Below are 27,162 nucleotides of genomic sequence, written 5' to 3' on the forward strand. Positions count from 1 at the left end.
GAATAAATTAGCCTATTATTAAACTGATCTGTAACAGTCTAAAACAGGGGTGTCAAACTGGTGTCCTGCAGGCCAGATGACTTGTGTGCAGGCCACATCCACCCCGGCTGCACAAAGGCAAAAAACATCATGATACGTCACATGACACAATCAAGTATGACACCCGTGGTCTACAATATATTGTACAACAATATATAGTTGTTGATCAATACTCTGCCCTAAATTAAGAAGCATTCAGTCCATTCATGCATTTAAAAAAAAAAGATTAAAAAATTGACTTTGGATTCTGCTGAACATTTTAAATATTGTAGTTGTATGTATGTATGTATGTATGTATGTATGTATGTATGTATGTATGTATGTATATATATTCAAATTCTTGCAGTATACTGGCTTAGCAGAAGCAGTATCCTTGAATCATGGCCTGGAAGGCTTCCACATTCACCATTGGTTAGCAAGAAGGCTGACAATGACTGAAGAACAGTGATTTCTGGGCCTGGGATGTTTGAAATCAATACCCATAACTCTCAACTGTAGCAGATACAGTGGTGGGATTCAGCCAGTTCGCACCTATTTGGGAGAACTGGTTGCTAACTTTCTAAGCAGTTCAGAGAACCGGTTGTGGGAAGAAATCTCATTTTGTTTGTTTCCCACTTTACAGGGCTAATCCTGTAAGGAAGGCAGGAAGGAAACATTCTGAAGTTGTTTCTAACCTAATCTTTATTGCCTTGCTTATAGAAACTGCCTCTCCAGTTAACCCTTATTATATTGTAACAGCTAAGGTGAAGCGCCCATCAATGTGAGTGATGTTGAGTTGGCCATGCCTACCCAGTCACATGACTACCGAGCCCCGCCTACACAGCTGTTCATTAAGACAGAGAACTGGTTGTTAAATTTAACTAATTTAAATTTGAATCCCACCACTGAGCAGATACATTGGGAACTAGAATTTCTCAGGGCAATGATTCTGGAAATGTAAATGTTAAGTCCTCAACTTGTGACTGGTCCTAGACTTATGACTGGCCGCAAGTCCTTGACTTACATCTGACAGCCGGCAACTGCTCAGCCATGCCTGATTGGCTAAGGTGTGACTTGCTGAGCACAGGCTGTTTGCACCATTTCCATTGGTCGTCCATGTTTACGTCAGCGGCTGTCTTAGTACAATATAGTGACAAGCTACCGCTGATGTTAGCATGTGATGCCTCCCCTTTCAGTGAGGGGGCTGTTCTGAGCCATGTTCTCCCAAATGGCTCAGAAGCCCCCATAGCTTTTTATTCCTGGACATTCTCCTCTGCCGAGAGGAACTATAGCCAGATTGGCAAGGAGGCTCTGCTGCTGTGTCTGGGATTAAAAAGTTCTACCTTTACAGAGGACACTTTACTTTATTTATTACTTCATTTACTGACCACAAGCCTCTCCTTGGGCTTCTGGCTGGTGACCGTCCTACCCCAGCCAGTCCATCTCGCCGCATGTCTTGCTGGACTGAGTTCCTTGCAGCATATACATATATGCTGCAGGACCATCCAGGCAAGCATATGGGGCATGCCAATGCTCCTAGCCGCTGTCCGCTTCCTGTCACTGACCATACCCCTGTTCCCTCTTCCTCTGTCCTGTCATTGCTGATTTGAACCTTTCCCTGTCTTTATCCGCTGTAGCTGCCCATTCCCTTGCTGACCCCATGCTGTCCCAGGTGTTCACTTGGGTACAGACGGGGTGGCCTTTGGGCAGGGTTGGGGAGCCCTTCCGCCCTTTCAAGACCTGCCAGCTAGAGCTCTCCCTCCACAGCAGGTGCTTGCTTTGGGGTGACAGGGTGATTATTCCTCCCTCCTTGCACCATGAGGTGCTAGACTGTCTCCATCAGGGCCACCCAGGCATAGCTTGCATGAAAGCTCTGGCTTGCAGCTATGTCTGGTGGCCCAAGATGGATGGCAAGATAGCTACCTGGGTCGGCCATTGCATACCCTGCCAACTCTCCCACCCTGCCCCTCCAGCTGTTCCCATTAGAGACTGGGAGGTTTCTAGAGGACCCAGGTCTAGGGTCCATTTGGATTTCATGGGCCCCCTTCACGGTCAGAATTTCATGGTGATCGTGGATGCCTACTCCTGTTGGGTGGAACTCCTGCTCATGGCATCTACCACTGCAGAGTCCACTATACTGGCATTGGGCGGGTGTTCGCCATGCATGGGTTGCTGGACATAGTTATGACTGACTATGGGCCTCAATTCACCACCACATCTTTCCAGGATTTCCTGACCGGGCAAGGGATCCACCATGCCCCAACAGCCCCCTACCATCCTGCTTGCAATGGCCGAGTGGAACAAGCAGTCTGCTCAGCCAAAGAAGCGTTGGGGTGCATGGATCGGGGGGAATGGCTGGACAAGGTGGCTGCTTATTTCCTTGGCCAGCACTCCATCCCATGTCCCCGGTCCAACAAAAGCCCCACAAAGCTGCTGATAGGCCACCGTTTGCGAACCACCATAGACAGGCTGCACCCTCTTTATAATGCCATGCAGTCTTGTGATCTGGGGATGCCTCCATGCCTCTTTGAGGAGGGGGACCTGGTCTTTGCCAGGAGTTTCTCAGAGGATCCAAGGTGGGTGCCTGCCACCATCACCAAAGTAACTGGTCCCTGTTCTTATAGGGTCAGACTTCCTGATGGCAGCGAGTGGCAGCGCCACTTGGATCAACTAAGGCACTACCTACCCACCGAGGCCTTCTCCCAACCAGGCCTCTCCTGCCCAGCTACGACCTCCTGGCAGCCTACCCAGGCACCTCCTCAATCCGTCATGACACCGTTTCCGCATCAACCCACCAAGCTCTTCTATCAATCAGGCCTCTCCTGCCTGGCCACCACCTTCGGGCAGCCTGCCCAAGAACCTCCTCATGCCGTTCCATCGCCGCTAGTTCACCTACCTGTTCCAAGCTTGCCATCTCCATTGGTAGGCCTCCTCCGTTGGGGAGAAGCTACTACAGGGACGACCTTCCTCGCCGACCGCTCCTCTGCAACTGCGTCTTTCTGGGCGGGTCCGGCGCCACCCCGCCTATCTAAGTGAGTACGCATGCGCTCTCACCGCGCATGTGTACCCGCTGGGAGGAAGGGGTGTTAAGTCCTCGACTTGCTACCGGTCCTAGGTCCGTGACTTACGACTGGCCGCAAGTCCTGGACTTACATCTGACAGCCGGCAACTGCTCAGCTGCACCTGATTGGCTAAGGCATGGCTGGCTGAGCGCGGGCTGTTTGCACCTTTTCCATTGGTCACCCTGTTTGTCAGCTTGCATATAAATAGCTGTCAAGCAGGTCAAGGGGCTGAACTCTGTACATAGTTATTCTGGTTAGCTGTTCTTTTGAAATAAAGCTATTCTACTTACCTCAGCCGTTTCACGTTTCTTCAATCAGTCCAGCATCCAATAGTAAATAACCAACTACTACCTAGCCCAAAATATTGCAAGTATAAAGCATGGTTTCTCTTGTGTGAGGTTTGCACAACCTTAGAAGAGTTTCCAATTTAGTCTTATTGAGGGGAAACTAGTAGTTTATTCACATATTCCATTAAGATACTAAATGGTTTGTTTCCTTTAGTTTGTTTAAGTGATTTGGTTTTTTTTTGAGGGGGGGATTAAATATGGAGTCATTGTTTCTGAATGATTATTTCTGGTTTAGGCTCAGGTGTGAAACAAAATATTTTGATTTGCTTAAAAAGCCATAGTAAAAGCAAACCATTGTTTAATATGATGTGTAATTCCACTACCTTATTTGAATCTATTAACTTTCTCTCTCTTATTCAATGGAGCATTTTTTTTTCTTAAGAAGGGAAACTGACATAATAGGAAAAGGACTCAATAAGGAAAGGGAGGACATTTGCACTGCTGATGTGCCTTTGAGTAGACTACCTTTCTCCAAACTTAGATGACAAACTTACTGGATTTTTCAGAGTATAAGACACACTTAAAAAAAAAAAGAGGGTGAAAATATTGGTGTGTGAATACACTGAATACATACTTTTTGCCTCCCGAACCCTCCCCCCCCCTTTGCAAAAGTGGATGTGCAGAGGGTTTGGGAGGCTTGCAAAGTGCTCCTAAGGGCTGGAGAGGGCAAAAAAAAAAAAAAAAAGAATACAAAATGGGCCAGTTTTGCCCCTCCAGCCCTAGGAGCATTCTACAAGCCTCCCAAAGCTGTTGCATATCCCCCCCCTTTTTTTTGCAAAAAAGGGCCTGTTTCTGCAAAAAATGGGCCTTTTTTTGCTCCTTTTGCCTCCATCCCCAGTCCCAAGAAGCACTCTATAAGCCTCCCAAAATTCTGCATGCCCCCCTTTTTTTTGCAAAAAAAAAGGTGTGCAGAGGGTTGGGGAGGCCTGCAGAGTACAAAAACTTAAAAAAAAACCCTCTTCAAAATCATGGTGAGTCTTATACTTCAGTGCCTCTTATAGTCTGAAAAATACGGTAGTTAGGGACAAGCAAGAAAATATAGTATCTGCTTGGAAATAAAACAATAGAGCCAATAAATATTTTGACTGGGTAGCTTAAGGCAGTGTTTCTCAAGCTTGGCAACTTTTATGATGTGCAAACTTCAACTTCCAGAATTCCCAAGCCATAATGGGGGAAGTGTGGGAATTGTGGTCCATCTTCAAAAGTTGCCCAGTTTTGAAAAAAAAACAAAAAAAAAACACTTCACTAAGGTAATTGTCCCACAACTTGAGGCCCACCAGCAGATATGTTGACATTCAACTTCCTTGGCAGTGAGAGATGCTTTGAGTAGCAGTTTCAACACATCTGGAAGATGCTAAATTGGAGAAAGTTGCAACATGGCTATCCTTTTAGAATATATTGCCTTCATGTGTTATCTTGCATGTTCGTTCTTGAATTATAATAATGATCTTGGCCCTGTGGTAATGTTTCTTCTGCTGGATGCAGGGTGAAACCAAGATTCTGAAGTTGAAGAATCTTCGACCTCAGGACTACGCCAATTACAGCTGCATTGCATCCGTCAGGAACGTCTGCAATATTTCTGACAAAATGGTGTCATTCCGTCTTTCCAACAAAACAGGTATTTGGGGCCTTTTTTCCCCCTCTTCTGTGTACTGAACCTTTTTTGGGAGGAGGGTGATGTAAAAAATAATAATAAATGACACTGGCATATCTCTGTTGCATTGCATTTTCCATGCTACAGACTGGTTCTTATTCAGTCATTTGTATTGAATATACAATAATGGCAATACTATAATAATAGTAATATGTCGGGACTGGGGCCCTGACTATGCTAACAGCTGTTGAATCTGACATCTTCCTCAGTTGCTGTATATTTTACCTTTTGATTTACGATGAGAAATTGTTTTTAATTTATTTTAAGACTGTTCACTGCCCAGAATCACTTATTGAAATGAGCATCCATACAAATTGAATGAGTAAATAAAATACTGTGCACTTTAATAAACTTCTGAAGTGTGTTATTATTGTAAGATATCTTAACTATTTTTCCCCCTGCTACCTTTTCTACTGCTACCTATTCATTCTCTATCTCAGTGTTCCTTAACCTTGGCAACTTTCAGTTGTGTGGACATCATTTCCCAGCATTATCCAGCCAATATGCTGTACCTATCATTCATTCATCTGTACCTGACTTTGTTCACATTTCCTTTTAGAGGATGGAGCCATCTAATGCCATTACAACTGTCTCTGTATGCAATCAGGATTATAGTTAATTGTCTTTTTCAAACATGATTTTAGGACAGATATTAGGATTGTTTACAAATGCCTGAGATGGGAAGGAATGGGATGCAATGGGATCAGACAGAAATCTAAGATGATGATCAAGATGTCAACCCATAAAGCATGTGCATGCCTGTTATAAGTTGCCATGGTGAGGAAAGGGGGGACGCATTCCACACATACCTTCACTAGAATTGGATCTCAGATTACTATACCAGGCTTGAGAGGCATGCACATCGTTGAGAATGTGATTTATGACACAGACTGAGGGGAGGGAAGAAACGGGGGCAAAGTTCAGCCATAATTTAAATGTAGTCAGATCTGACTGCAATGGAGTATTGGAAAATGGTGTTCTTAATAAATGACTGGATTTCTTTTGAAACTTGGCTCGAGGCTCATGAATTAATTAGGGCATCTTTTGGAAACCTGATAGACAGACAGATCTGACCTCATTTAAAGGGGAGTTTCTACAATGTCCCTCTCTTGTGAAAAATCATTCTTGTGATGTCTTTCCCCTAAGAAGCAACATGTGCTGACATAACTCTGAGCCCTGATGATGCAGTGGTTAGATTGCAAGCTTACTCTGCCCACAGTCTAGAGTTCAATCCTGATGCAGATTGAGGTTGATTCAGCCTTCCATCTTTCCATGGGTCGATAAAATATGAATCCAGATTCATGGGGGCAATATGATGATATTGTAAACTGCTCAAAAGCGCTATAAAGCACCGTGGAGTGGTATATAAGTCTAAATGATACTTCTATTTTTCTCTTCATGTTTCAGTTGATCCCAAAATTGTAGGTGCTCCATGATTGAAGATTTTCAAGAAAATATTGGACAATCCCTTGTCCAGCATGGCATAAGGACTCCTGTTTGGGGCAGGAAGTTGGAGTGTAAGACCTTAAAGGTCACTTTCAGCCCTTTGCAGATAATCTTTCCTTCCTTCCTTCCTTCCTTCCTTCCTTCCTTCCTTCCTTCCTTCCTTCCTTCCTTCCTTTCTTACTTACTTACTTTCTTTCTTTTGGACAAACTGGTCTGCTAAAGCTGGGGATAACAGGATTTATTTGCTACAAGGCAGAAAAATAATGTATCTTCTTGCTTAGTATTAAGTTTATCATTTAGTTTTCACCTGAAAATTAATCTGTAAACATTTGACTAAATAATTGCTGTATATGGTATGTACCAACTAAAAATTAAATTCAATTACATTTCCCTCAGAGGAGGAATTCAAGAGGTACCAAACAAAAGTGTGCTTGCTAGATATTATTGTAGAATCTTCCTGACTAATGGATAAATTGTGGTGTAAATAATTAAATCAAGTCTGCTTGACTAGTGGTTTAAATTACCCTGATTTGTTATGGTAGTTGTTGCTATTTAGTTCAATTGTATTACATGTTCTGTCTTCTTAAGTTTCTATGTTTGTAGTAAGTTGATATGAAAATAGCTTTTTCTTACCATTCCTATCAACATCAACATCACCACCACTAAGCTATTGCTAGCAGCTCTTCAGGGTCCAGCCAGAAGTAAATGTCTATGGAGATTGTCAGTCATCCAGGTCATGGTTTATTTTGTTTATTTATTTTAACAAGCATTTATAAGATAATAGATATAAATATGATTATGAATACAGGAAATGGATACAAATAAGTGGGGAAAGTAGGACAGTGACAGTAGGCACACTGATGTGCTTAAGCACACACCCTTATAGAGCTCTTAGGAATGGGGTGAAGCCAACAGTAGACAGTCTGTTAAAGTTTTTGGGGTTTGGGGAAGAAACCACAGAGTCAGGTAGTGCATTCCAGGCATTGACCACTCGTCAATGAAGTCGTATTTTCTGCAATTACGTTTGAAGTGGTTTACCTTAAGTTTGTTGTGTATTATTGTGGTTGAAACTGAAGTAATCATTGACAGGTAGGACATTGTTGCAGATAATTTTGTGTATTACGCTAAGGTCAGACTGAAGGCGGTGTAGTTCTAAGTTGTCTAAGCCCAAAATTTCAAGTTTGTGGCATAAGGTATTCTGAAGGAATGGATGACTCTTCTCGTGAAATATCTCTGGACTTGTTAGATTGTATTAATGCCTGATATGCAGTGTGAGTTCCAAAGAGATGAGCTGTATTCGAGAATAGGTCTAGAAAAGGTTTTATATGCCCTAGTTTGCAATACAATTTTACCGGAGAAGAAGCTTCACAAAGGTGCTTTTTTCTAGAGCTAACCAAACTTTTTGTTGTTGTTGTTTTTTTAAGACATTTCGCTTTTCATCCAAGAAGCTTCTTCAGTCCAGAAGTAAAAGTGATACTGTGGTGCATGCAGTGTCCCTTGAGATGGCTTTGATTCAGACCACATAGGGTCCTGAATAACAAACTTTAAATAACCTAATTGGCAAATTCATCTCACCTTCCCCAGCTCTTTATTGTAATCCATCCTGAGTTAATTGATACAGAATATTTTCTTTGGAAAAAAAAATGGGATGTTCAAAACATGAATCATTAGCCAAACTTACCAGATGCTCCCTTCCACCAACCCCTCCCATCTTCTGTGTTAAAAAGTTCCTTCCATTTCGTTCAAGGAAAAAGAGGGACATTTTGTTAACAAGCGATTATTAGGTTGAATTTATTCTGGGTTAAATAAAAGTACATTTTGTTTTGGGATGGATTGAACTCCTTATTTGATAAACATGTTGATTTTGAAGTGACAGTACAAAAATTGGTTTCTCATTGGCTTTGAGGTGTGGGGTTTTTTTGTTTTTGTTTTTTTGTAACCTTCCCAATTTGGTGTACATACCTTGATTTTTCTAGTACCATCTTTAAAATCAGAAATCTATAAATGTCAACACTTTTAGAAGAGAATGGCCATCTGGTTACCAACTGACATAAATGCTGAAAAGGCCCCCAAAATAACTAAAAAAGGAGGCTGCCAGGAGAAAAGTTTTATGAGTTTCCTACTTTGTGCCTAAGGTGAGATTTGGAAGATTATCTGGATTTTGCATAGTACAGATTGCATATTGGCTTTGCCAGAAAATTATTCCCTCTGGATTTCTTTGTAGCCTTAGAAAAACAAAGGTATTGTATGAAATCTTCCAACTTACAAAAATCCACCCAGGATCTAAAGCTAGGTTAGGGGGAGAATATGTAACACAAAACCTACCTGATTTATATTTTGGGAACTGATTCCAAGTGACTGAGTATGTAATTCAAATATAGATAGTCAGTCCTCAACATACCACAATTGAGCCCAGAATTTATCTTTCTAAGTGAGAAATTTGTTAAGTGACTTTTGTCCCATTTTACAACTTTTCTTGCCACATTTGTTAAGTGAATCACTACGGTTCTTAAATTAACAGGGTTGTTAAGAGAATCTGATTTCCCCATTGACTTTGCTTGTTAGAAGGTCACAGAAGATAATCACATGACCCCTGGTCACTGCAACCGTCATAAATATGAGCCATTGTGTACGCATAGGCATGTAAATCATGTGACCATGGGGGTACTGCAATGGCCGTAAGTGTGAAAAATTGTCATAAGTCACTTTTTTTTCAGTGCCTTCGTAACTTTGAACAGTCACTAAATGAACTGGTGTAAGTCGAGGACTACCTGTATTCAGCAAAATTACTTAAATCTGATAGATTTATAGGATGCCAAATCCAGTCTCTTAGATGGCATAGAATTAAAACAGCATAAAACAGCATTAGTGGTGAAGATGCTGGCCTAAAACCCAAGAGACTGTGAATTCTAGTCCCACACTAGGCATAAAAGCTGCTGGGTGACTATGGGCCAGTCACTCTATCTCAGCCTGTCCCATTTCACAGGATTGTTATTGTGGGGAAAACAGAATGCAGGATATTTTGTAATGATAAATTTAGTTAGCCACATATTATTTTTTATGGTTTTTTTTACCACTTTAGTATTTTTAGATATTTTTTTTTTGATAGATTAGATATAAATACACACACCAGTGGTGGGTTGCAGGCGGTACGCCCCAATACGGGTATTCTGGTGCCTGCCCGGAGCACGGGGTACCGTTCTGGTACGGTGCTCTGGAGGGCCCACCTGCCCACCCAAGCTCCTTACCTGTATTTGAGCTCTTTGGTGCTTTTGCACATGGAGCGCACGGCGCCTGCGTGGTGCTCCACCAAGCAGCACGGAGGCTCATTGAGGCGTTGGTAGAGGTAAGGAGGCATGCGGGCAATGTGCATGTTCATATGGACACCGGGCCCCATTGCACCGTACCGGTTGCAATGAGATCTGGAACCCACAACAAACAAACAAACACACACACACACACACACACACACACAGACGTGTTTAAAAATTGTGTCGTTTATATTTTTTTAGTTGTTAAAATTATTAATTGTATTTCACCCTTCTTATGGTGGTCTATGACTAAAATAAATATTTGATTGATAGGAAACAGAAGCATTAGGCATGTTCATAGCTTTGAGCTGTGTATATATGAAAAGGCAAGATAAAAACAACAACACAAACAATGCAAAACATGTAGGCAAATATAGCACATTGAGGGGGAAATGTACTTAAATGGCAACTGTCTATTCTACAGTAGTCAGGATCACAAATCACTCTGGCTTCTGGCCTTTTTCAAAAGCTAGAGGTTGGATGTTTATGATCCATTGCGCCAAATAGCTGGCATATATCTTCCCTTTTCAGTTCTTTGATATATAAAAAGCCCCAGTACTCGTTCTATAATGACGTTTCTCTCATATCAGAATTCTGTGATCAGATTTCCAAGAAGCACTGGGGGGGGGGGGGAGTATCTCAATAAACAGCTGCATACACTCATTAACACTATAGAGTTTAAGTATTAAAACATAGAAAAATGGAAAACTTTCTACCCCCCTTTGGGTATTGGATAAAGTTTCTCAATCTTAGCAACTTTAAGAAGTGTGAATTTCAACTCCCACGATTCCCCAGCCAGAATGCTAACTACTGCCTAACTACTGCCCGCTGCCTAACTACCAGAGGTGGTATTCAGCCAGTTTTGACAGGTTCTGGAGAACTGGTAACGGAAGTTTTGAGTAGTTTGGAGAACCGGCTAATAGGCTGGCCCCTCCCCTGCTGCCTCCCAGCTGATCTTCTTTTGTTGCTCTGAACAGGAGAATGGAGCTGGAAAGCAGGTTAGTGGGGTGGGGAGAGAATGGGGATTTTGCAGTAACTTTCCCCCAGGATTGGGGAGGGAATGGGGATTTTGCAGCATCCTTCCCCTGCCAATCCCACAAAGCCACACCACGCCCACATAGCCACGGCCACAGAACTGGTAGTAAAAAAAAATTGAATCCCATCACTGCTAACTACTATTCTTTGGATTTTGTTAAGAGCCAGAATTCACTTCATTTAGCATTCATGTGCCTCTGTTGACCAACAAGGCACATGTGCAAAGAGTCAATCTAGCAAATATGTAATGATTTGTGATAGTGTGGCAGATGTCCCAGTGCCAGCACAATATGCTATTCCTGAAACCCACATATTAAGATTCAGCCTTGATTTGGAAACTCAGAGTAGACTTTTCCTTCTGAATGTTTATCTTAGGCTCATGTCGCAGGGTTCATTTCTAACCTACAGTGTGTCTCACCTTCATCTATCATCTGTCATGTTTCTGCAAATACAAGAATCAGAAAACACATTACTTCCAGGCTTCTTACATTTCAAGGGAGGAAATTTTTTTTGTCTTAAATGGCCTCCTTACCAAAGATTGTATTCCAGTGTATGTCTGCTTCTCTTTTTGCATAGTATGAATACATTTTAATGCTAAATGTCTCTGATGAAAACCACCCACCCATTTTAGTCATTCATATTCTAACCATTAGCAGTATGCTCTTTCTAGAGTATCATAAGTTGCCTGTCTTATTAATACTACAAGCCATAGTAACTCAATGATTAGAATGCAGTATTGCAGGCTAACTCTGCCCAAAGTCTGGAGTTCGATCCTGACTGCCTTCCATCCTTATGAGGTTGGTAAAACGAGGACCCAGATTGTTGGGGGCAATATGCTGACACTGTAAAACACCCAGAGAGTGCTACAAAGCACTATATAAGTCCAAGTACAATTGTCATTGCTATTATTAGCTGCTTCAGAGCAGGGGTGGGTTCTGGCAGTCACTACTGCCGGTTCATTCATGTGTGTGCTGCCCGCCCATGCATGTGCAGTATGATTAAAATTGTTCTGTGCTTGTGCAGAAGCAAAAAAAAAACCCAAAATGATGGTTCCTACAGTGCCGGCGGGAGAATCAGTTCAGGGTATTGGCAGACCTGGGTCACTGTACATAGGCTGCCAAACCACTACTAATTCAGCCGAACCAGTCTGAACCGGTAGGAACCCACCACTGCTTCAGAGGAAGAGTAAGTGGGGAAAAAAATGACTTCCTGGTCAATGGAAGCTAAAAGCAAGTGGTTGCTGCTGTATCTTTGAATGAGCGAATCCTTTCAGAATAATCGCAGAAGAGGTGGGATGCCTAGTTACGTCACAAGTGGATCAGGATTCCAAAGCTGAAGAAGGAAGACCAATGCTAGACCCCTTTTAGAAGGAGGCCCTAAGTCTATACATGATAGAAGAGGTTGCAAAACCAAAGTGGAAAGAGGAAATCTAAAAAAGAGGAAATTTATTGGGAATTTAATTAGGGAAATGAAAATTATGATAATGGGGAATCAGGACAAGGAGGGAAGTATTGGCTTCCTCAAAAAGCACAAAGCAGAGTCCTGGTCCCTACAAAACCCCTTTTTATTAAACAAATGTGAATTCCTCTCAATCACATTCAGCAAGGCCTGGCAAACAGTCTTTCAAAGGAGCAATTATGACTACAGACCTTATCTATCTTGGAAAGCTGCCATGTAAATATTTTCCAAATGAGGTGCTGTGCAAGGAAAGACTGGACACAGAGTCCCTGAGATTCATGGACAGATCTTCACACTCCACGAAAGAACGAATTGTTTCCTGCAAAAGCCCACTCCCCTTTCATTTTCCTTTTATGTCCTATGGGAAGGGCCAGACACCTTCCACCTGTGACTTTACTCCCAAGTCGACCCTGATTTCTGAGTTGTTCTTTCCTTCTGGCAGCTCTGCGCAGGGGCACTCACTGTTCACCTCTGCCGCACTGCTGTCTAAGTCTGTAGGCACCTGATCACTGCCAGACAGCCTCGGCCCTGTCTTTTCCTCCGACATACAGCCCTCATCCAAGCCGTCCTCAGCCTCCAGGACTGGCCCATGCTCCTCCCCAACCTCCTCACTGTCCGACTCTGCTGCCAGCTCTGCTGGCCGCTGGCGGGTCACAACAGGAAGTGAGGAAAACTGGATAGGTATGGGATGTACAGGTAATCCTTGACACAACCACAATTGAGCCCAAAATTTATGTGGCTGTGAGACATTTTAAAATGCAGTTTTCTCCATTTTATGACCTTTCTTGCCACAGTTGTTATGTGGATCACTGCAGTTGTTAAGTTAGTAACACAGTTGTTAAGTAAATTCTACTTCTCCATTGACTTTGCTGGTCAGAAAATCGTAAAAGGGGGGGTCACATGACCCCAGTACACTGCAACTGTCATAGATAGGAGCCATCTGAATTTTGGTCACGTGATCGTGTGGATACTGCACTGGTTGTAAGAGTGAAAAACAATCATGTCACATTTTTGTGCTGTTGTAACTTTGATCAGTCACTAAATGAACCGTTGTAAGTTGAGAACTACCTGCGATCACAAAAGCACTTCATGAAAGGTCCTGAGACTACAAGGGCAGCTTCTAGATGTGAAATGTTTCTTTCTCCTTATCTAAAACATTCCTGGGGTTTTAGAATCTGATGGCTGGGACAGCAAGTTAAATGAATTGACAAAAACGTTTTGTATCCTGGGAAGTAGAAATGGATGCTTCTGACTTACACTGTCTCACCTTGTTGAATTCAGTGTTTGCTTCATTTCAACACATGTACAGATCCCTTTCACAGATAAAGTGAGAGTGTTTTGTAACACGAAGGTTATATGGATAAGACACAATAAAACCACACTTCTTTTAACAAAGTGTATTTGCTTGTTTGTAAAAAGCATTGCCTAATAGTGCTTTTTTATGAATGGGCTATAATGAATACAGATCCTTTTGGTTGATCAACTCGACAGAAACAACAACAAATAATACACTTGTTTGGGTGCAATTCTAGCGTATGCATTTTGAGACACTCTTTTTCTTCTCTGGGTCCCTAGTCTGCAACAATTTTTCCTGTAGCAAACTATTATGTGATGTACACATTTATCCTGTCCTTCCTTCCTTCCTTCCTTCCTTCCTTCCTTCCTTCCTTCCTTCCTCCCTCCCTCCCTCCCTCCCTCCCTCCCTCCCTCCCTCCCTTCCTTGGTGGCATATATTTTTTCTTTGGTTTCTCCTGCATAGACGAGATATCTTAATTTGTGACCATCATCTTATCCTTCCTTAACAGAATGTGTTCTTGAGATGATAGATGTTTTAATTGGATCTTTAGGGTCAGTGGTTCTCAGCTGAGTTCCGCAAGCAAGACCTTTCTGACCCTCTTGCCTCTATTGAGCTTAGCTGTTGTTTCATGTACGGCATAACTCTGGAATGCCTCAAGCAATTTCAAACAAACTTGGTACACAGATGACTTACTCTCTGGAAACAAATACTGTGGGGGGGGAGACATCCTTAACACCCCTTGGGGTGTGTGTTCTGTTAAGATACAGCCTATTGTGCCTTAAAATGGCTTCTACTGTACTGCTGTAAAATGGCTTCTTCTGTACAGTGCAGTGGAGTTGCCTTGGTAATGGCTTCACAGTACTCCAAAGTGGGCTCCCTATGGTAAGGGGGAAAATCCAAAATTAGAAATTACATTTGGACCAGACATTTTCCCCCTACAAACAAATACCCAGGTAACACCAGGTTATCCACTAGTTATTAGTAAAATTTGTTAGTTCAAAAAGGTTCCACTAATCTCTTGTTAACACTTGTTTTGAAAATACAGTGCAGGTGAATTAAATACTTTGTTCTTTTACTCAGATTGCAATTTCTCTTGTGATGTTTATGATCGATGAAAGATTCTGATAGGTTTCTTTAGGATGTGCGATCTCCTGAAAAGTGATGCCTTACATGTACCACAAACAGTCTTTCTCTCTTTGCTATCCAGATTGGAAAAAAAAATTGCCTGGGCTTTCACTCTCTTGATTCAGGATCAAGACATTTTATCAAAATTTTCTTCTTAAAAAAGGGTGGAAGATCATCCACTAGTGATGCTTTAAAGAATTGTTTAATATAGTTTGAGCAATATGTCCATGCAGATGTATGGTTTGTGTATCTGGATGTACAATGAAGACATTATTTCTTCAAGCAACAAGAAGTTGCTTAGCTCTGAAACTCCTTTAATTCTTAGTTAAGGATTTTTTTTAAAAAAAAAAGGATTATTATTTTTAATAAGGAGAATAAAATATATTATTACTAGGGAGAGGAAAAAATAAAAAAATAAAAAAAAATTACTAACATACCCAACCTTTCATTGGTAAGGAAATGTGTCATTTGACAGTTGACCATTGGGTTGGCTCTCTCATTCATATCTGATGTGGTAATCTCCATTTCTCTCAAAAGGAAAATTTTCCTCTCAATACCTGGGATATCCCATTCTTCTTTCAGAGTTCAAGAGAAAATAGGAGAAAGTAAGGGAGATCCTATGTCACAGCCATCTTCAACTAGATTTCACCAAATGTATTGTGATTATAATTTCTAGCATCTTTTAAGAAAAGATGATGTCATGTGAGAATTCAGGGATCCAAAGACATCTTAGAGGTATGGATAAGGATAAGGTATGGATAGAAGTAGTGAAATATCTTTCAAGTATCCACTGGAAAAAGTTTGAATGTTATTTATATATTCATTCCAGCCCTGACATTTCTGCTTCTTTAGCTTTTCAATACTTAATCAATAAAGGCCTCCTTTAATGTAATTTCTTGGGAGTTAAATGTAGCACTTGCATCTTCTGTGCCCTTTTACTGGAGAATCATATTTTCCAAAAACCTATGTACTGTGTGGCTGAGACACTGAGCTTGTCAATCAGAAGGTTGGCAGTTTGGTGGTTCACATCCCTAGTATCGTGCAATGGACTGAGCTCCCATTACTTGTCCCGGCTTCTGTCAACCTAGCAGTCCAAAAGCATGTAAAAATGCAATTAGAAAAATAGGGACAACTTTGATGGGAAAGTAACAGTGTTCTGTGCACCTTCAGCGTTTAGTCATGGCAGGCACATGATCACACAGACATCTTCGGACAGTGCTGGTTCTTCGGCTTTGAAATGGAGATGAGCACCACCCCCTAGAGTCAGGAATGACTAGCACATATGTGTGAGGGGAACCTTTACCTATGTGCTATGTAATAAAATCAGAGGGGAAAAAAAAGAAATAGTGTTTGATGGCTCAGTGCTTAAAGATTAGAAATCTGACAGACTAGATTTGAGACACTAGAGCCAGGCTTTGGGGTGAGCTCCCATTATTTGCCCCAGTTCCTGCCAACTTAGCAGTTCAAAAGTATGAAAATGCAAGTAGATAAATAGGTACCACTTTGGTGGGAAGGTCACAGCATTCCATGTCCCTCAGTGTATAGTCATGCTGGGCACATAGCCACGGAAATATCTTTAGACAATGTTGGCTCCCTCAGCTAAGAAATAGAGATGAGCACCACCCCCAGAGTCAGAAACGACTGGACAAGGGAAACCCTGACTTTTATTTTTTTGCGACTCTGCATCAGAGATGGTGTTCAGTAGGTACTGACCAGTTCTGGAGAACCGGTAGCGGAAATTTTGAGTATTTCAGAGAACCAGTAAGTACCACCTCTGACTGGCCCCCGCCCCCATCTATTCGCTGCCTCCCGAGTCCCAACTTATTGGTAGGAAATGGAGATTTTACAGTATCCTTCCCCTGCCATGCCCACCAAGCCACGCCCACAGAATTGATAGTAAAAAAATTAGAATCCCACCACTGCAGTCTACATCAATGTGTACAATATGTGCAGAGGGAGAGGGGAATGTATCTTTTTAAAGTTTCACTTTTATTTTCATGCAAGATTTTAGTACAAATATTTTCTTTTTTAGAATAGCAGTACACATTTCTGTCTTTTTTAATAAAAAAAATGTACCTTGAGAATAAACATTTGGAAAACACTTAAAAAAAACTAATTATGCTCATCTTGAACACATTAAATGGGAAATGGTATGGAACTGACTTGGAATAACAAGGGCAAAGATGTTACAAATCAAAACCACATTGCTTAGCTGGATTGTACAACCCACTTAATTGACATTTATATGGTGTGATAAGCTTGAATGGATTTATCCCTTTTAGGGATTCTGTCTATGTATCTGGGTTTTTGTTTTTGGTGACCTACCCTATTTTGTGACCTGTTCACATTTGATACTTGGAATATATTCTAATACTGCAGCAAATGGGTTAATTCGACAATCTGGTGTAATGTAATGGTGCCAGCTCAGCTGTTTAGGCCTGCATTTGCTAACATGGCACAAATGCTGTCTCTTGGGTTTTGTTGTGCTGTCGTTCTCTTGACAGTTGCTCATGTAAAAATGAAGCGGGTCCCCACCCTGCCTCTTTTGATTGATGCCCAAGCTCACCCGTAAGCTCTACTGGGGAATCTTTCCAAACCTCTGAGGTCTGTCCACTGCTAAGCTTCCTTCGCTTGATGTGCTGCTTAGCGGATGGCAGGTACTGGAGCGGGGGCAGCTCTTTGGCCTCTGCATACGCTCTGTGTCAGAGGCAATTACTGCTGGCATTAATAAGAGATCTGGTCTTCCGTCTGGCAAGCGAGAGGCATCACACTGGGTCACGAACAACAAGATGCTGTTCTTTTCCCTAACAGGTGCCATTGCTCTTCATTCATGGTGCCCGCCCCGCTTGGGGAAGAATATATGCTGGCCACACATTGAGAAGCAAAAAAATATGAGACAGTGGGCATCCTTCAGAGCTGTTGGACTTTAACTTTAAAGTCTTTAACTAAACTTTAACTAGCTGTTGGACTTTAAGAGCCGAGGTGGCGCAGTGGGTAGAGTGCAGTACTGCAGGCTACTTCAGCTGACTGTTATCTGCAGTTCGGTGGTTCAAATCTCACCAGGCTCAAGGTTGACTCAGCCTTCCATCCTTCCGAGGTGGGTAAAATGAGGACCCGGATTGTTGTTGGGGGCAATTGCTGACTCTGTAAACCGCTTAGAGAGGGCTGAAAGCCCTATGAAGCGGTATATAAGTCTAACTGTTATTGCTATTGCTATTGCTAACTTTCACCATCCCCAAATAACATGGTTTGCAGAAGAAGGCTAGCTTAAGCATACTTCCCACAAAAATGACCTTTGGGAAGCATCGTTAGCCCACAGACTCCTGTGTATAATATGACAGTAAACGTACCAGTCTACTTTACAGGAATGTTGCACAAATGAGACAAAGTGACCATAGTGATTTATTATTATGGTTTGTCACACAGTCAGCCAGACATTCAGAATGGATTTGACGTTTTTGTCCAATTATCAAGTCCTTCCTAAGGGCCTGGGATGGGCAGAAGTGGATTATTGATGCAATTAAAGGTATGGATTTGGCATTTTTATCCACTTATTATGGTATGTCACACAGTCGGCCAGAGGTTTAGATTAGATTTGGCATTTTTGTCTGCCTAACAAGTCCTTCCCAAGGACCTGAGATAGGCAGATGTGGATGTTTGATGGTGTTGCAGGATCTGAGCTCTTTTGAGTCAAGGTACATTTTGCAACTGACTGATGCTGATTTGGTTAATGCCGTTGGTGTTCAGGTGTTGTTCAGACTGGGATTGTACCCAAGGTGCCTATCTCTCTCTCTCTCTCTCTCTCTCTCTCTCTCTCTCTCTCTCTCTCTCTCTCTCTCTCTGTATATATATATATATATATATATATATATATATGTATATATGTATGTATGTGTGTGTGTGTGTGTGTGTGTGTGTGTGTGTGTGTGTGTATATATATATATATATATATATATATATATATATATATATATATATATATATATATATATATATATATATATATATATATATATATATATATATCCTTTGCTGTCTTTTGCCACATTCATTCTGCTTCTGTTTGTACATTCAGCAAACATACTGAATGATTTCATGGAAGGAACTTTAGAGGTCATTTAGTCCAGAATATATTGTAGATGCAAATAGTAGAATTCTCAGTCTGGCAAGACTTTATCTGTAGGTAATGATAATGATGATATTATCCATTCAGTTGTATCCAACTCTCGGCAATCCTGTTGCCCAGGTCTCTCCATGTGATTATTTCTCCGACCTTCAGAGGCCAATTCGAGAGGGGACAAAATCATTCCTGTTACGTCAGGAATTACTGACCCTGAACTGCCGGAAGAACAGGCTTCGGTTGGGAACAGCTTGCAGGCCAGTGAAGAAGAGGGGGAGCAGCTGTCTGCCATAGTTGATCTCAGAGCATGCAGGGCAGAGAAGTGGGGGTCTGCCAAATTGCTTGGGAAAAAGGCCCAGCCCTCTTGATAGGTTGCACAGGGAGCTATTTAGCATAACGGGCAAAGGGAGGTGTTGCTGGAAGCAACATGTATGGGCTGTGGCTATGTGGTCATTTGTGTTTCCTGAGTCGGAATTACTATACCCCATGAGCTAACATGGATGTACTTTCAGTTTTGCCTTAGGGCTTTATGTTTGATTATTGGATTTACTGTTTGAGCAGCGTGCTGTTTGTGTTATGGACTAATTGGCCATTGCCTGAGAAATTAATCTGGACTTGCTTGTTGCTGGCTTTGGTTGGATCAATCATAAAACCAGATGAATACAACTGCTTGGGGAAAACAAATAAAACCCTCCATAAATCACACTGACATGTGAGTGAATGGGGCAACACGCTTCACTTCTTCTGATCTTGCACTACATTCTTGATTTTATATATATATATACTCTGGCTGGTTTCAGCTTTGATAGTATCCAGCCACCATGTTGTTTGGTAGTCTGATTTCCTTTTACGACAAACTAACTCCAAATGTAATTGCTTTCTCCCGTGAATCCCCATGCATGGCATGGCCAAAATAAGTGGCATAGTTTTGTGAATTGTCTTTCTTGTGATATATCTTGTGTTATGTTATCCAGTACTTGCTTATTGATTCATCTTAGCTGTCCACGAAAAATGCAGGACTCTTCTCCAGCATCAGTCTATAGGTATTAAATAATTAGAATTTGGAAGAGCTTGGAAGGTTCACTACATATAATTCTTGGGTTTGGGCTTGCATCAATCTTGCCAAACTAAGGATTCGACAATCTGCATCTACAACATGCTCTGTTAACTATTCTGAAGAACAGCCAGGAGAAGAAGCTGTCTTCATTCTCTTTCTCTCACACATAATATTCAGACTCGCTCCAGAGGCCATTAGATATGTTGTTACTCCTGTCAGCTCTCTTAGCCAGTTGGAGTCAGCAAACCATCGGAAAGCATTTTCGCTTGCACGGTGCCATGTGCTTCCATCGGCAGTCCTGTATAGCAAGTATAAAAAGGTACCATTGACTGAAAGACTCTGTTCCTGTAGCTCAGGAGAGATGGAGATCATTGGTCACATACTCCTTCAATGTTCCTTTTACAGAGGTTTTTTTTTTTTTTTTTTTTTTTAAATGCTTCCAATAGTTGCTAAGTATCCTGGCTGTTCCAACATTGCTTATCTCCAGTGGCTGATTAATGACAAATAGCCCATAACTACAGTGCAGGTGGCTAGAATCTGTGCAGCAGCCTTCGGGATTCGTCGGAAACACGTGTCTAATCCACCATAGCTATTTTATACCACAAATGTGGCAAACCTGCTTATTCCTTTCCCTTTTTAGTATTAAACTGGCTATGGGCCGCACAGTTTATAGATTGTAATTTTAGTGTAGTTAGACCACATATAATTGACAGACTGGATTGTATCATACATTTTAGCTGTTTATTTTTTTATACTAGAATTTTTTATTGTATATTTACAATAAGGATAGTTGATGCGCAAAATATACATTGCAACGCTTATTGCAAAGCCTCTCAACTATCAAACGACAACCCGGCCTTCACGTGGTGCCCCCCGTTCCCACCAATCGGGCTCTGTCGACCCTTGGGACTGGCGTCCCCTTGGGTATATCCAGCTGAAACAGCTTCCATGGATCGCCGTATCCATTACAGTGGCGTCAAATTTCCATGGAAGTCGCCTATACCCACGATGGGTGAAGAGGCGTCAAGTACAAGTACAAGTATATTTACAGAGTGTTTTTATTTGTTCTGGTCTAAGACTGTAATAAATTGAATTGATAATCAATTGAATTGATTGAATACTCAGACTGAATGCACCCCCTCCATCCTGGAAACCCACCTGCTTATATTTAATCTTTCTTTCATTGCATTTGTACCTCACTTTTCACCTCAGAAAAGTGACACACATAAACTACAGGCCGAGCATGAAGCATACAATCATGGCTTCCATCTTGACTTTTTTTTAATCACAGATTTCCCCATGAGCAATCCAGGTGGCAATACGTCAACACAGTTTGTGTTGTCATTAGAGGATTTTGTATCCGACAGTTTCTAAGTGGCTCGGGCCTACTGTTTTTCTTTGATTTCTGTGCCTTTAGTAAGGCCTTTGTGGCTTTGAGGATATATAATGGCATGATTTTGGTTTGTGTGTGTGTGTGTGCATGTTGTCTTCCTGTTTACTTAGTATCAGCTCGACCTCTTAGGCCCTTTGTACATATTTCCTCCCTCCAAGACACGCCATCTATCATTATTCCCCCACAGTTGTTATTTCTGAGTGCTTTGGGATGAAATAGGCACCATGCATTCTTTTTTCTTTACCGTGACCCTCTTTGACCCCCTCCTTCCCCTGACGCACAACAAGCTTTCATCTGAAGCATTCTGAGACCCATTAAACTGAGCAAAGCTGCGGTTTTCAGCTGGGCATCATCTTTTGTTCTTCATGCTTTTGAGCTCTTCTCTGTAGCAATCGAGTGTGTTTGTGGCACAGCATTTTTAGAAAGGGCACATGCCACACAGCGTGGGGGTAGGAAGGTGCCACAATCTAGCCATCCAGAAGAATGTGGCTGTCGGGCATGGGTTGAGGCAGAGCTTCAGAGCTATGTTTCTTCCTAAAGAAAACAACACAATTCAGCCAACAGGCCAACCATGTGAGACAATGCTTGTTCATAATTTGTCACATATTGGGTTTTTCTTGTCTTCTGGTCCCCACACATTATTGTTTATTGCTAAGATGACTGGTCTTACTTTTCATCTATCCGTAACGGCAACAGCAGGCTTGGAAACAAATGGTGAGAGAAGGAGAATGATTCTTCCTCTTCTACTTAGAGAATAGCTATATTAAACTACTGAAGATATTTGCCCCAGCTAGTCATTTCAAGAACTGCAACTTACATGAGCTTTTGTTTTCTTTTTTGCTTCTGGTTTCCATTTTGTTTTCACTGGATTCCAACTACTTTCCTGTGGTTAATCTAATCATGGCCTACTCAGGTAGTCTCATTGGCAGGGTTGCATAACACTGAACTATAGAGTATTTTCATACAAGTGTGATCAAATAGTTTGAAGTTTGATGTGTCCTGTAAAAAACACTGCTGTAAGTTCCATCCTTTTGGCTGTTAAGTCTGAGGACAAAGAAGGGCATATGATTGATCTGTGTGAGTCATTCCAAGAGTTTAATAAATGCTTTAAATAACTGGTTATAGGCATTTCTTTGCTGGTGTATGTTGGAACAGAAGCTGGACAGATATTTCTCCGTGATGCTTTGGGATTGAATTCCTGTGTTGTTCAAGAGTTGAACCATGAGTATGTCCAGGGGGAAGCAACTTGTGTGAGTGACAAAATATGAGCCATGACATTCTTATTTACTTATTTAAAAGATTTATATGTCCACCCATCTTAAAACCAACTCACAACAATACAACCTCATAACTATAAAATCATAAAATAAGAATAAATTACCGGCTCCTCGGTGGTCCTTTTGGGATGCCTCACAGACAGCTCCTGATATCCTCATTCTGTCCCAGAGCTTGGGTAAAAAGCCAGATCTTGATGACCTTCTGGAAGGATAAGCAGGTGAGTACCTGCCAACTCACTGAGATAAAGGTTTTCCATAAGGTATCAGCAGCCTCAGAAAAGGCATGCTTCCAAGATTCCACTAGGTGGCAAAATTATAGAGTAAGAACTTTGAACATGCTTTCCCTACCCCAGTGATGGTGAACCTTTTTGGCACTGAGTAACTGGAATATGGATGTATGAATGTTGGCCAGCTGGTCTTCATATACACCAGAGCACCAGGAACCTGAAAACCAGTGTGCCGGCGCACACATGTCTGGATTTTTCAGGATGTTTTCTAGGCCTTTTTCAGGCCGTTTTTCAGTGCTCCAGCACCTGCAAAGACCAGCTTCGGGCATGCTGGAAACAAGAAGAGTAGCTGGTGATGGCGCACTTGCCCACAGAGAGGACTCTGCATGCCACCTCTGGCACCCATACCATAGCTTCACCATCATGGCTCTACCCTTTCAGACCTGGTAGAACAGGCAGATACTCTCATGGAAGGGCAGTCCCACGTCATGATGTAATGAATGTGCACCCCCTATTTGAGCTGGACAATAGAATAGAGTATTCTTTATTGGCCCAGTGAGGTTGGATACACAAGGACTTTGTCTCCGGTGCATAAGCTCTTAGTGTACATACAAACAACAAAGTAATATAATCATACAATACCGATAGTAGAAGATAATAGACAAGATAAGGAAATAGTAATACAGTCCTACTATTACTACATTATATACATATTAGATTATGTTACTTATTACATTACATGCATACTACATTGTATTACCTACCACATTATTCCATTACATACATACTACATTACATTGTAGGAATGTAGTACTATATAGCAATAGCCTGTACTGTATACCTCCCTATAGTGCTTTACAACATTCTCTGGGTGGTTTACAATGTAAACATTATTTGCATATTGTCTCCAACAATCTGGGTCCTCATTTTACTAACCTTAGAAGGATGGAAGGCTGAATCAACATGAGTCCTATCAGGATCAAACTCCAGGCTGTGGGCAGAGTTTGCCTGCAATACTTTATGTAATTTGCATCTTGATGTCACTGTATGTGCGCAATCAATTCTAACTGGATGTAGAGATCTGTGATTAGACTTCAGTGCTCAACTCGATGATCTTATAATTCTATTAAGTAAGTAAGCAAGTAGAAGAATGTAGGAATTAGGCCTGTGAAGAGGAGGCTGGATTTGCTTCTGCAAGATGCAGTTTGCCTTAACAAGGAACACTGTGTTACAGATGCCTTTTCTGGCTATAGAAATAGTTGGGGGAGTCCTTGGGAGCACTTAAAAGAGAGTAGTAGACTGCTTTTCTTTTAGAAGTAGGGGAGAGTGTTACATTGCTTTTATTTGTTTTATTTATTTCTATTTCATATTTCTAAATCACCCATTTCCCTCAGACTGCCTTTGCTCAACTGTTTTCAATCGAATGCTTTTATTGAATCAAATATCAAAATTGCACAGCCTTAGTAGGAACAGCAGAGTGAGTTCAGGGAAAGAAAATAAAGGCAGTGTAAGGAAATAAATGTTATGAGGAACATGTGAAGGGACTAGAAGCTGAGCCAGTAGCTGGAAAAGAAAGGGAATACAATATCACCTTCAAAAGCCTGAAGGTTTCTCATGTAGGAGAAGGCAAATTCTCCTTCTCACTTGATCCAGAGGACAGGACTAAATTTACTGAGTTCAAGTTACCGAGAAGAAGGATATTGACAATAAGAACAACCTGCCACTGAAACCAATAATCTTGAACAGAAATGTTTCCCCCTTTCTGGAACCTTCAGGACAGGTGAAGGTTGAACCCTGAAAACTACTTTGTACTGGAGTCTCCTTGCTTATAATCTTTTTCTTCCCTAAAGTGTTATTTATTCTTTCATTTTCTATACCGTTCATAGATTTGTATCTGTCTAGGATTTTTCCCCTCTCCTGATCAGTAAATATATGGGAAATGTTATTGAGCTAAAGCATTCACATTCCTTGTGTGCGTGGGAGTGTGGAAGGGGCAAATAGTGGCTCCGAAATATAAATTATGTGGCATTTCTCACAATACAATCATATTGGAGTCAGTGATAGGGCTGTGCACTACATTGGAGAATGGAGAATGGTATGAACATAGTATCTGGTCTGCAATGTGTTTAATCAGCTATATGGGCCTGGGAAATGACATAGCTATCTTAATGAGACAAGTGATATATTTATTTATAAAATGATGAACCGGGACTAATTTATCATTGTGGTTTATTTACAGCCTCTCCTTCAATCAAGCTGTTGGTGGATGATCCCATTGTGGTGAACCCTGGAGAAGCCATCACTTTGGTTTGTGTCACAACAGGTGGTGAGCCACTCCCAACCCTAACCTGGGTAAGATCTGTGGGTACCTTACCTGAGAAGATAATACTGAAAGGTGGGACGTTGACCATCCCTGCTATCAATTCTGATGATGCTGGCACCTATAGCTGCATTGCCAACAACAATGTGGGGAATCCAGCAAAGAAGTCCACCAACATCATTGTCCGAGGTAAGAGTTTTCTACAATTATACTTATACATTGTACAAGTATCATCAGATTAAGCAGCTGTGGGATGATTAAACTGGATTTTTCTATAAAGGTCTTTTATTCTCTTAACATCATGTAATAAATACTTCTATTTTTTTTTAAACTGGAACATATTCATGAGAACAAATATGCTGCTATGTTTTGAGGGATTATTTTTTCCGTTGTTTTTAAAAATGTCTATGTACATAAGAGATATTGTTGATTTCTGCTTACTTATAGAGACACGTTATCTACAGAGAGTTGTTTAGTAGTTTAGTACTGCAAGAAGCTGCCATACAGGTCTACATTTTAATTAGATCGTATCCAGATGGTTCAAATATACTTCACATAAGACTACCCCAGAAAGACTGGTAGATAGTGAAAGATAAAGGGATGATGTGATGCCTGTATGAAAGATCTGTAATTGTTGTCAATTACTTCACAGGAAAAAAATAAATCCATAAATGCTTGAACTGACCATCCAAGGGACCTTTGTTCCTATTTGAATTTGTCTGTATGTTAAAACTTGCAGGGGAGTCTTCTCTGAAATACCCCTATGACAAAATTCTACTTAATGGAAGGCACCTCTTCTGTAAAAATGCACCTTTTTTTTGCTATACTTTTAATTATTAATCATCTTTAGTATTAATTTTAAGGATGATAATATTATTTTTGCTCTTTTTAATGGAAAGGTAGTGTGTAAATTGAATAGGTGTCAGGTTTGGAAGCCATCTTTGTATTGGGCCTCAAGCCCATCACATGTTCAAACATATTCCAGTGTGGGAAATTGGGAGGGGGATTGTGTGGAACATGGGAGATATGTAGCCATAATAACATTCCTTCTCAGAGAGTCAAGGTCATCTTGTCCCTATAACTGGGCTGTCATGGATGGGAGGAATCTTCCTTTGTGACAGTGCCTGATTGGACCATGTGAGGGACATGTGGGTGCCGAGGCAGAGTCTTGAACCTGGAAGCTCTCAGATTCAGGTTTTCCCAGATGTGCCAACTTTATGGCTTCTTTAATAAATTTGAATTTTGAGGAACTCCTAGCCTCAGATTCTTATTTGATGAAGGATGCTGTTTGGAACCCTGACAATAGGTTAATAATATACCCCAGGATCATTTGGGCCATATCATCTGGCAGTAGCCTTCCAAGATTTTAGTATTTTAATAAAACTACTAGAAGATGAAGAAGATTGAAATTTAGATTTTTTTTTACATGAAGAGCATCTATTATGTTGCATCCCTATGGCCAACACATTCCAGATGATATTTTAATTCAAGCCTTCTCTTTATGGAATCTTCCTAGTTTAGTTTAGTTTAGTTTAGTTTAGTTTAGTTTAGTTTAGTTTAGTTTAGTTTAGTTTAGTTTAGTTTAGTTTAGTTTAGTTTAGTTTAGTTTAGTTTAGTTTTATTGAACTTGTATGCCGTCCTATTCCCCGAGGGGACTCGGGGCGGCTAACAAACTAAATAGGGGAAACAAAAAGACAAAAAGACAAATACAAACAGATTAAAAACTCATCAACAGCCGCAACAATTCGAGTGGGGCTGGGAACACATCAGCCCCAGGCCTGCCAGAACAGCCAGGTTTTAACGGCTTTGTGGAAAGCCTGAAGGGTGGCGAGGGTCCGGATCTCCATGGGGAGATCGTTCCAGAGGGCTGGAGCAGCCACAGAGAAGGCCCTCCCCCGGGGGGTCGACAAACAACACTGGCTAGTTGATGGAATCCCGAGGAGGCCTAATCTGTGGGGATCTAATCGGTCGTGAGGAGGTAATTGGCAGAAGGCGGTCTCTCAAGTACCCAAGTC

The 27,162-nt window shown here is 41.3% G+C and overlaps 1 protein-coding gene across 1 annotated transcript in view; it reads left to right on the top strand.

Annotated features, from left to right (window-relative positions):
- Window positions 1–27,162, top strand: part of MDGA2 (MAM domain containing glycosylphosphatidylinositol anchor 2) — a 448,026-nt gene that overhangs the window by 155,704 nt on the left and 265,160 nt on the right. Inside the window, exons 5-6 of the mRNA XM_032214074.1 lie at window positions 4,913–5,045; window positions 25,067–25,336. Of these exons, the coding sequence (XP_032069965.1) occupies window positions 4,913–5,045; window positions 25,067–25,336 (403 nt within the window). The remainder of the gene's footprint in view (window positions 1–4,912; window positions 5,046–25,066; window positions 25,337–27,162) is intronic.

The sequence above is a fragment of the Thamnophis elegans genome, chromosome 1 (assembly GCF_009769535.1).
Source record: "Thamnophis elegans isolate rThaEle1 chromosome 1, rThaEle1.pri, whole genome shotgun sequence".
NCBI lineage: Eukaryota > Metazoa > Chordata > Lepidosauria > Squamata > Colubridae > Thamnophis > Thamnophis elegans.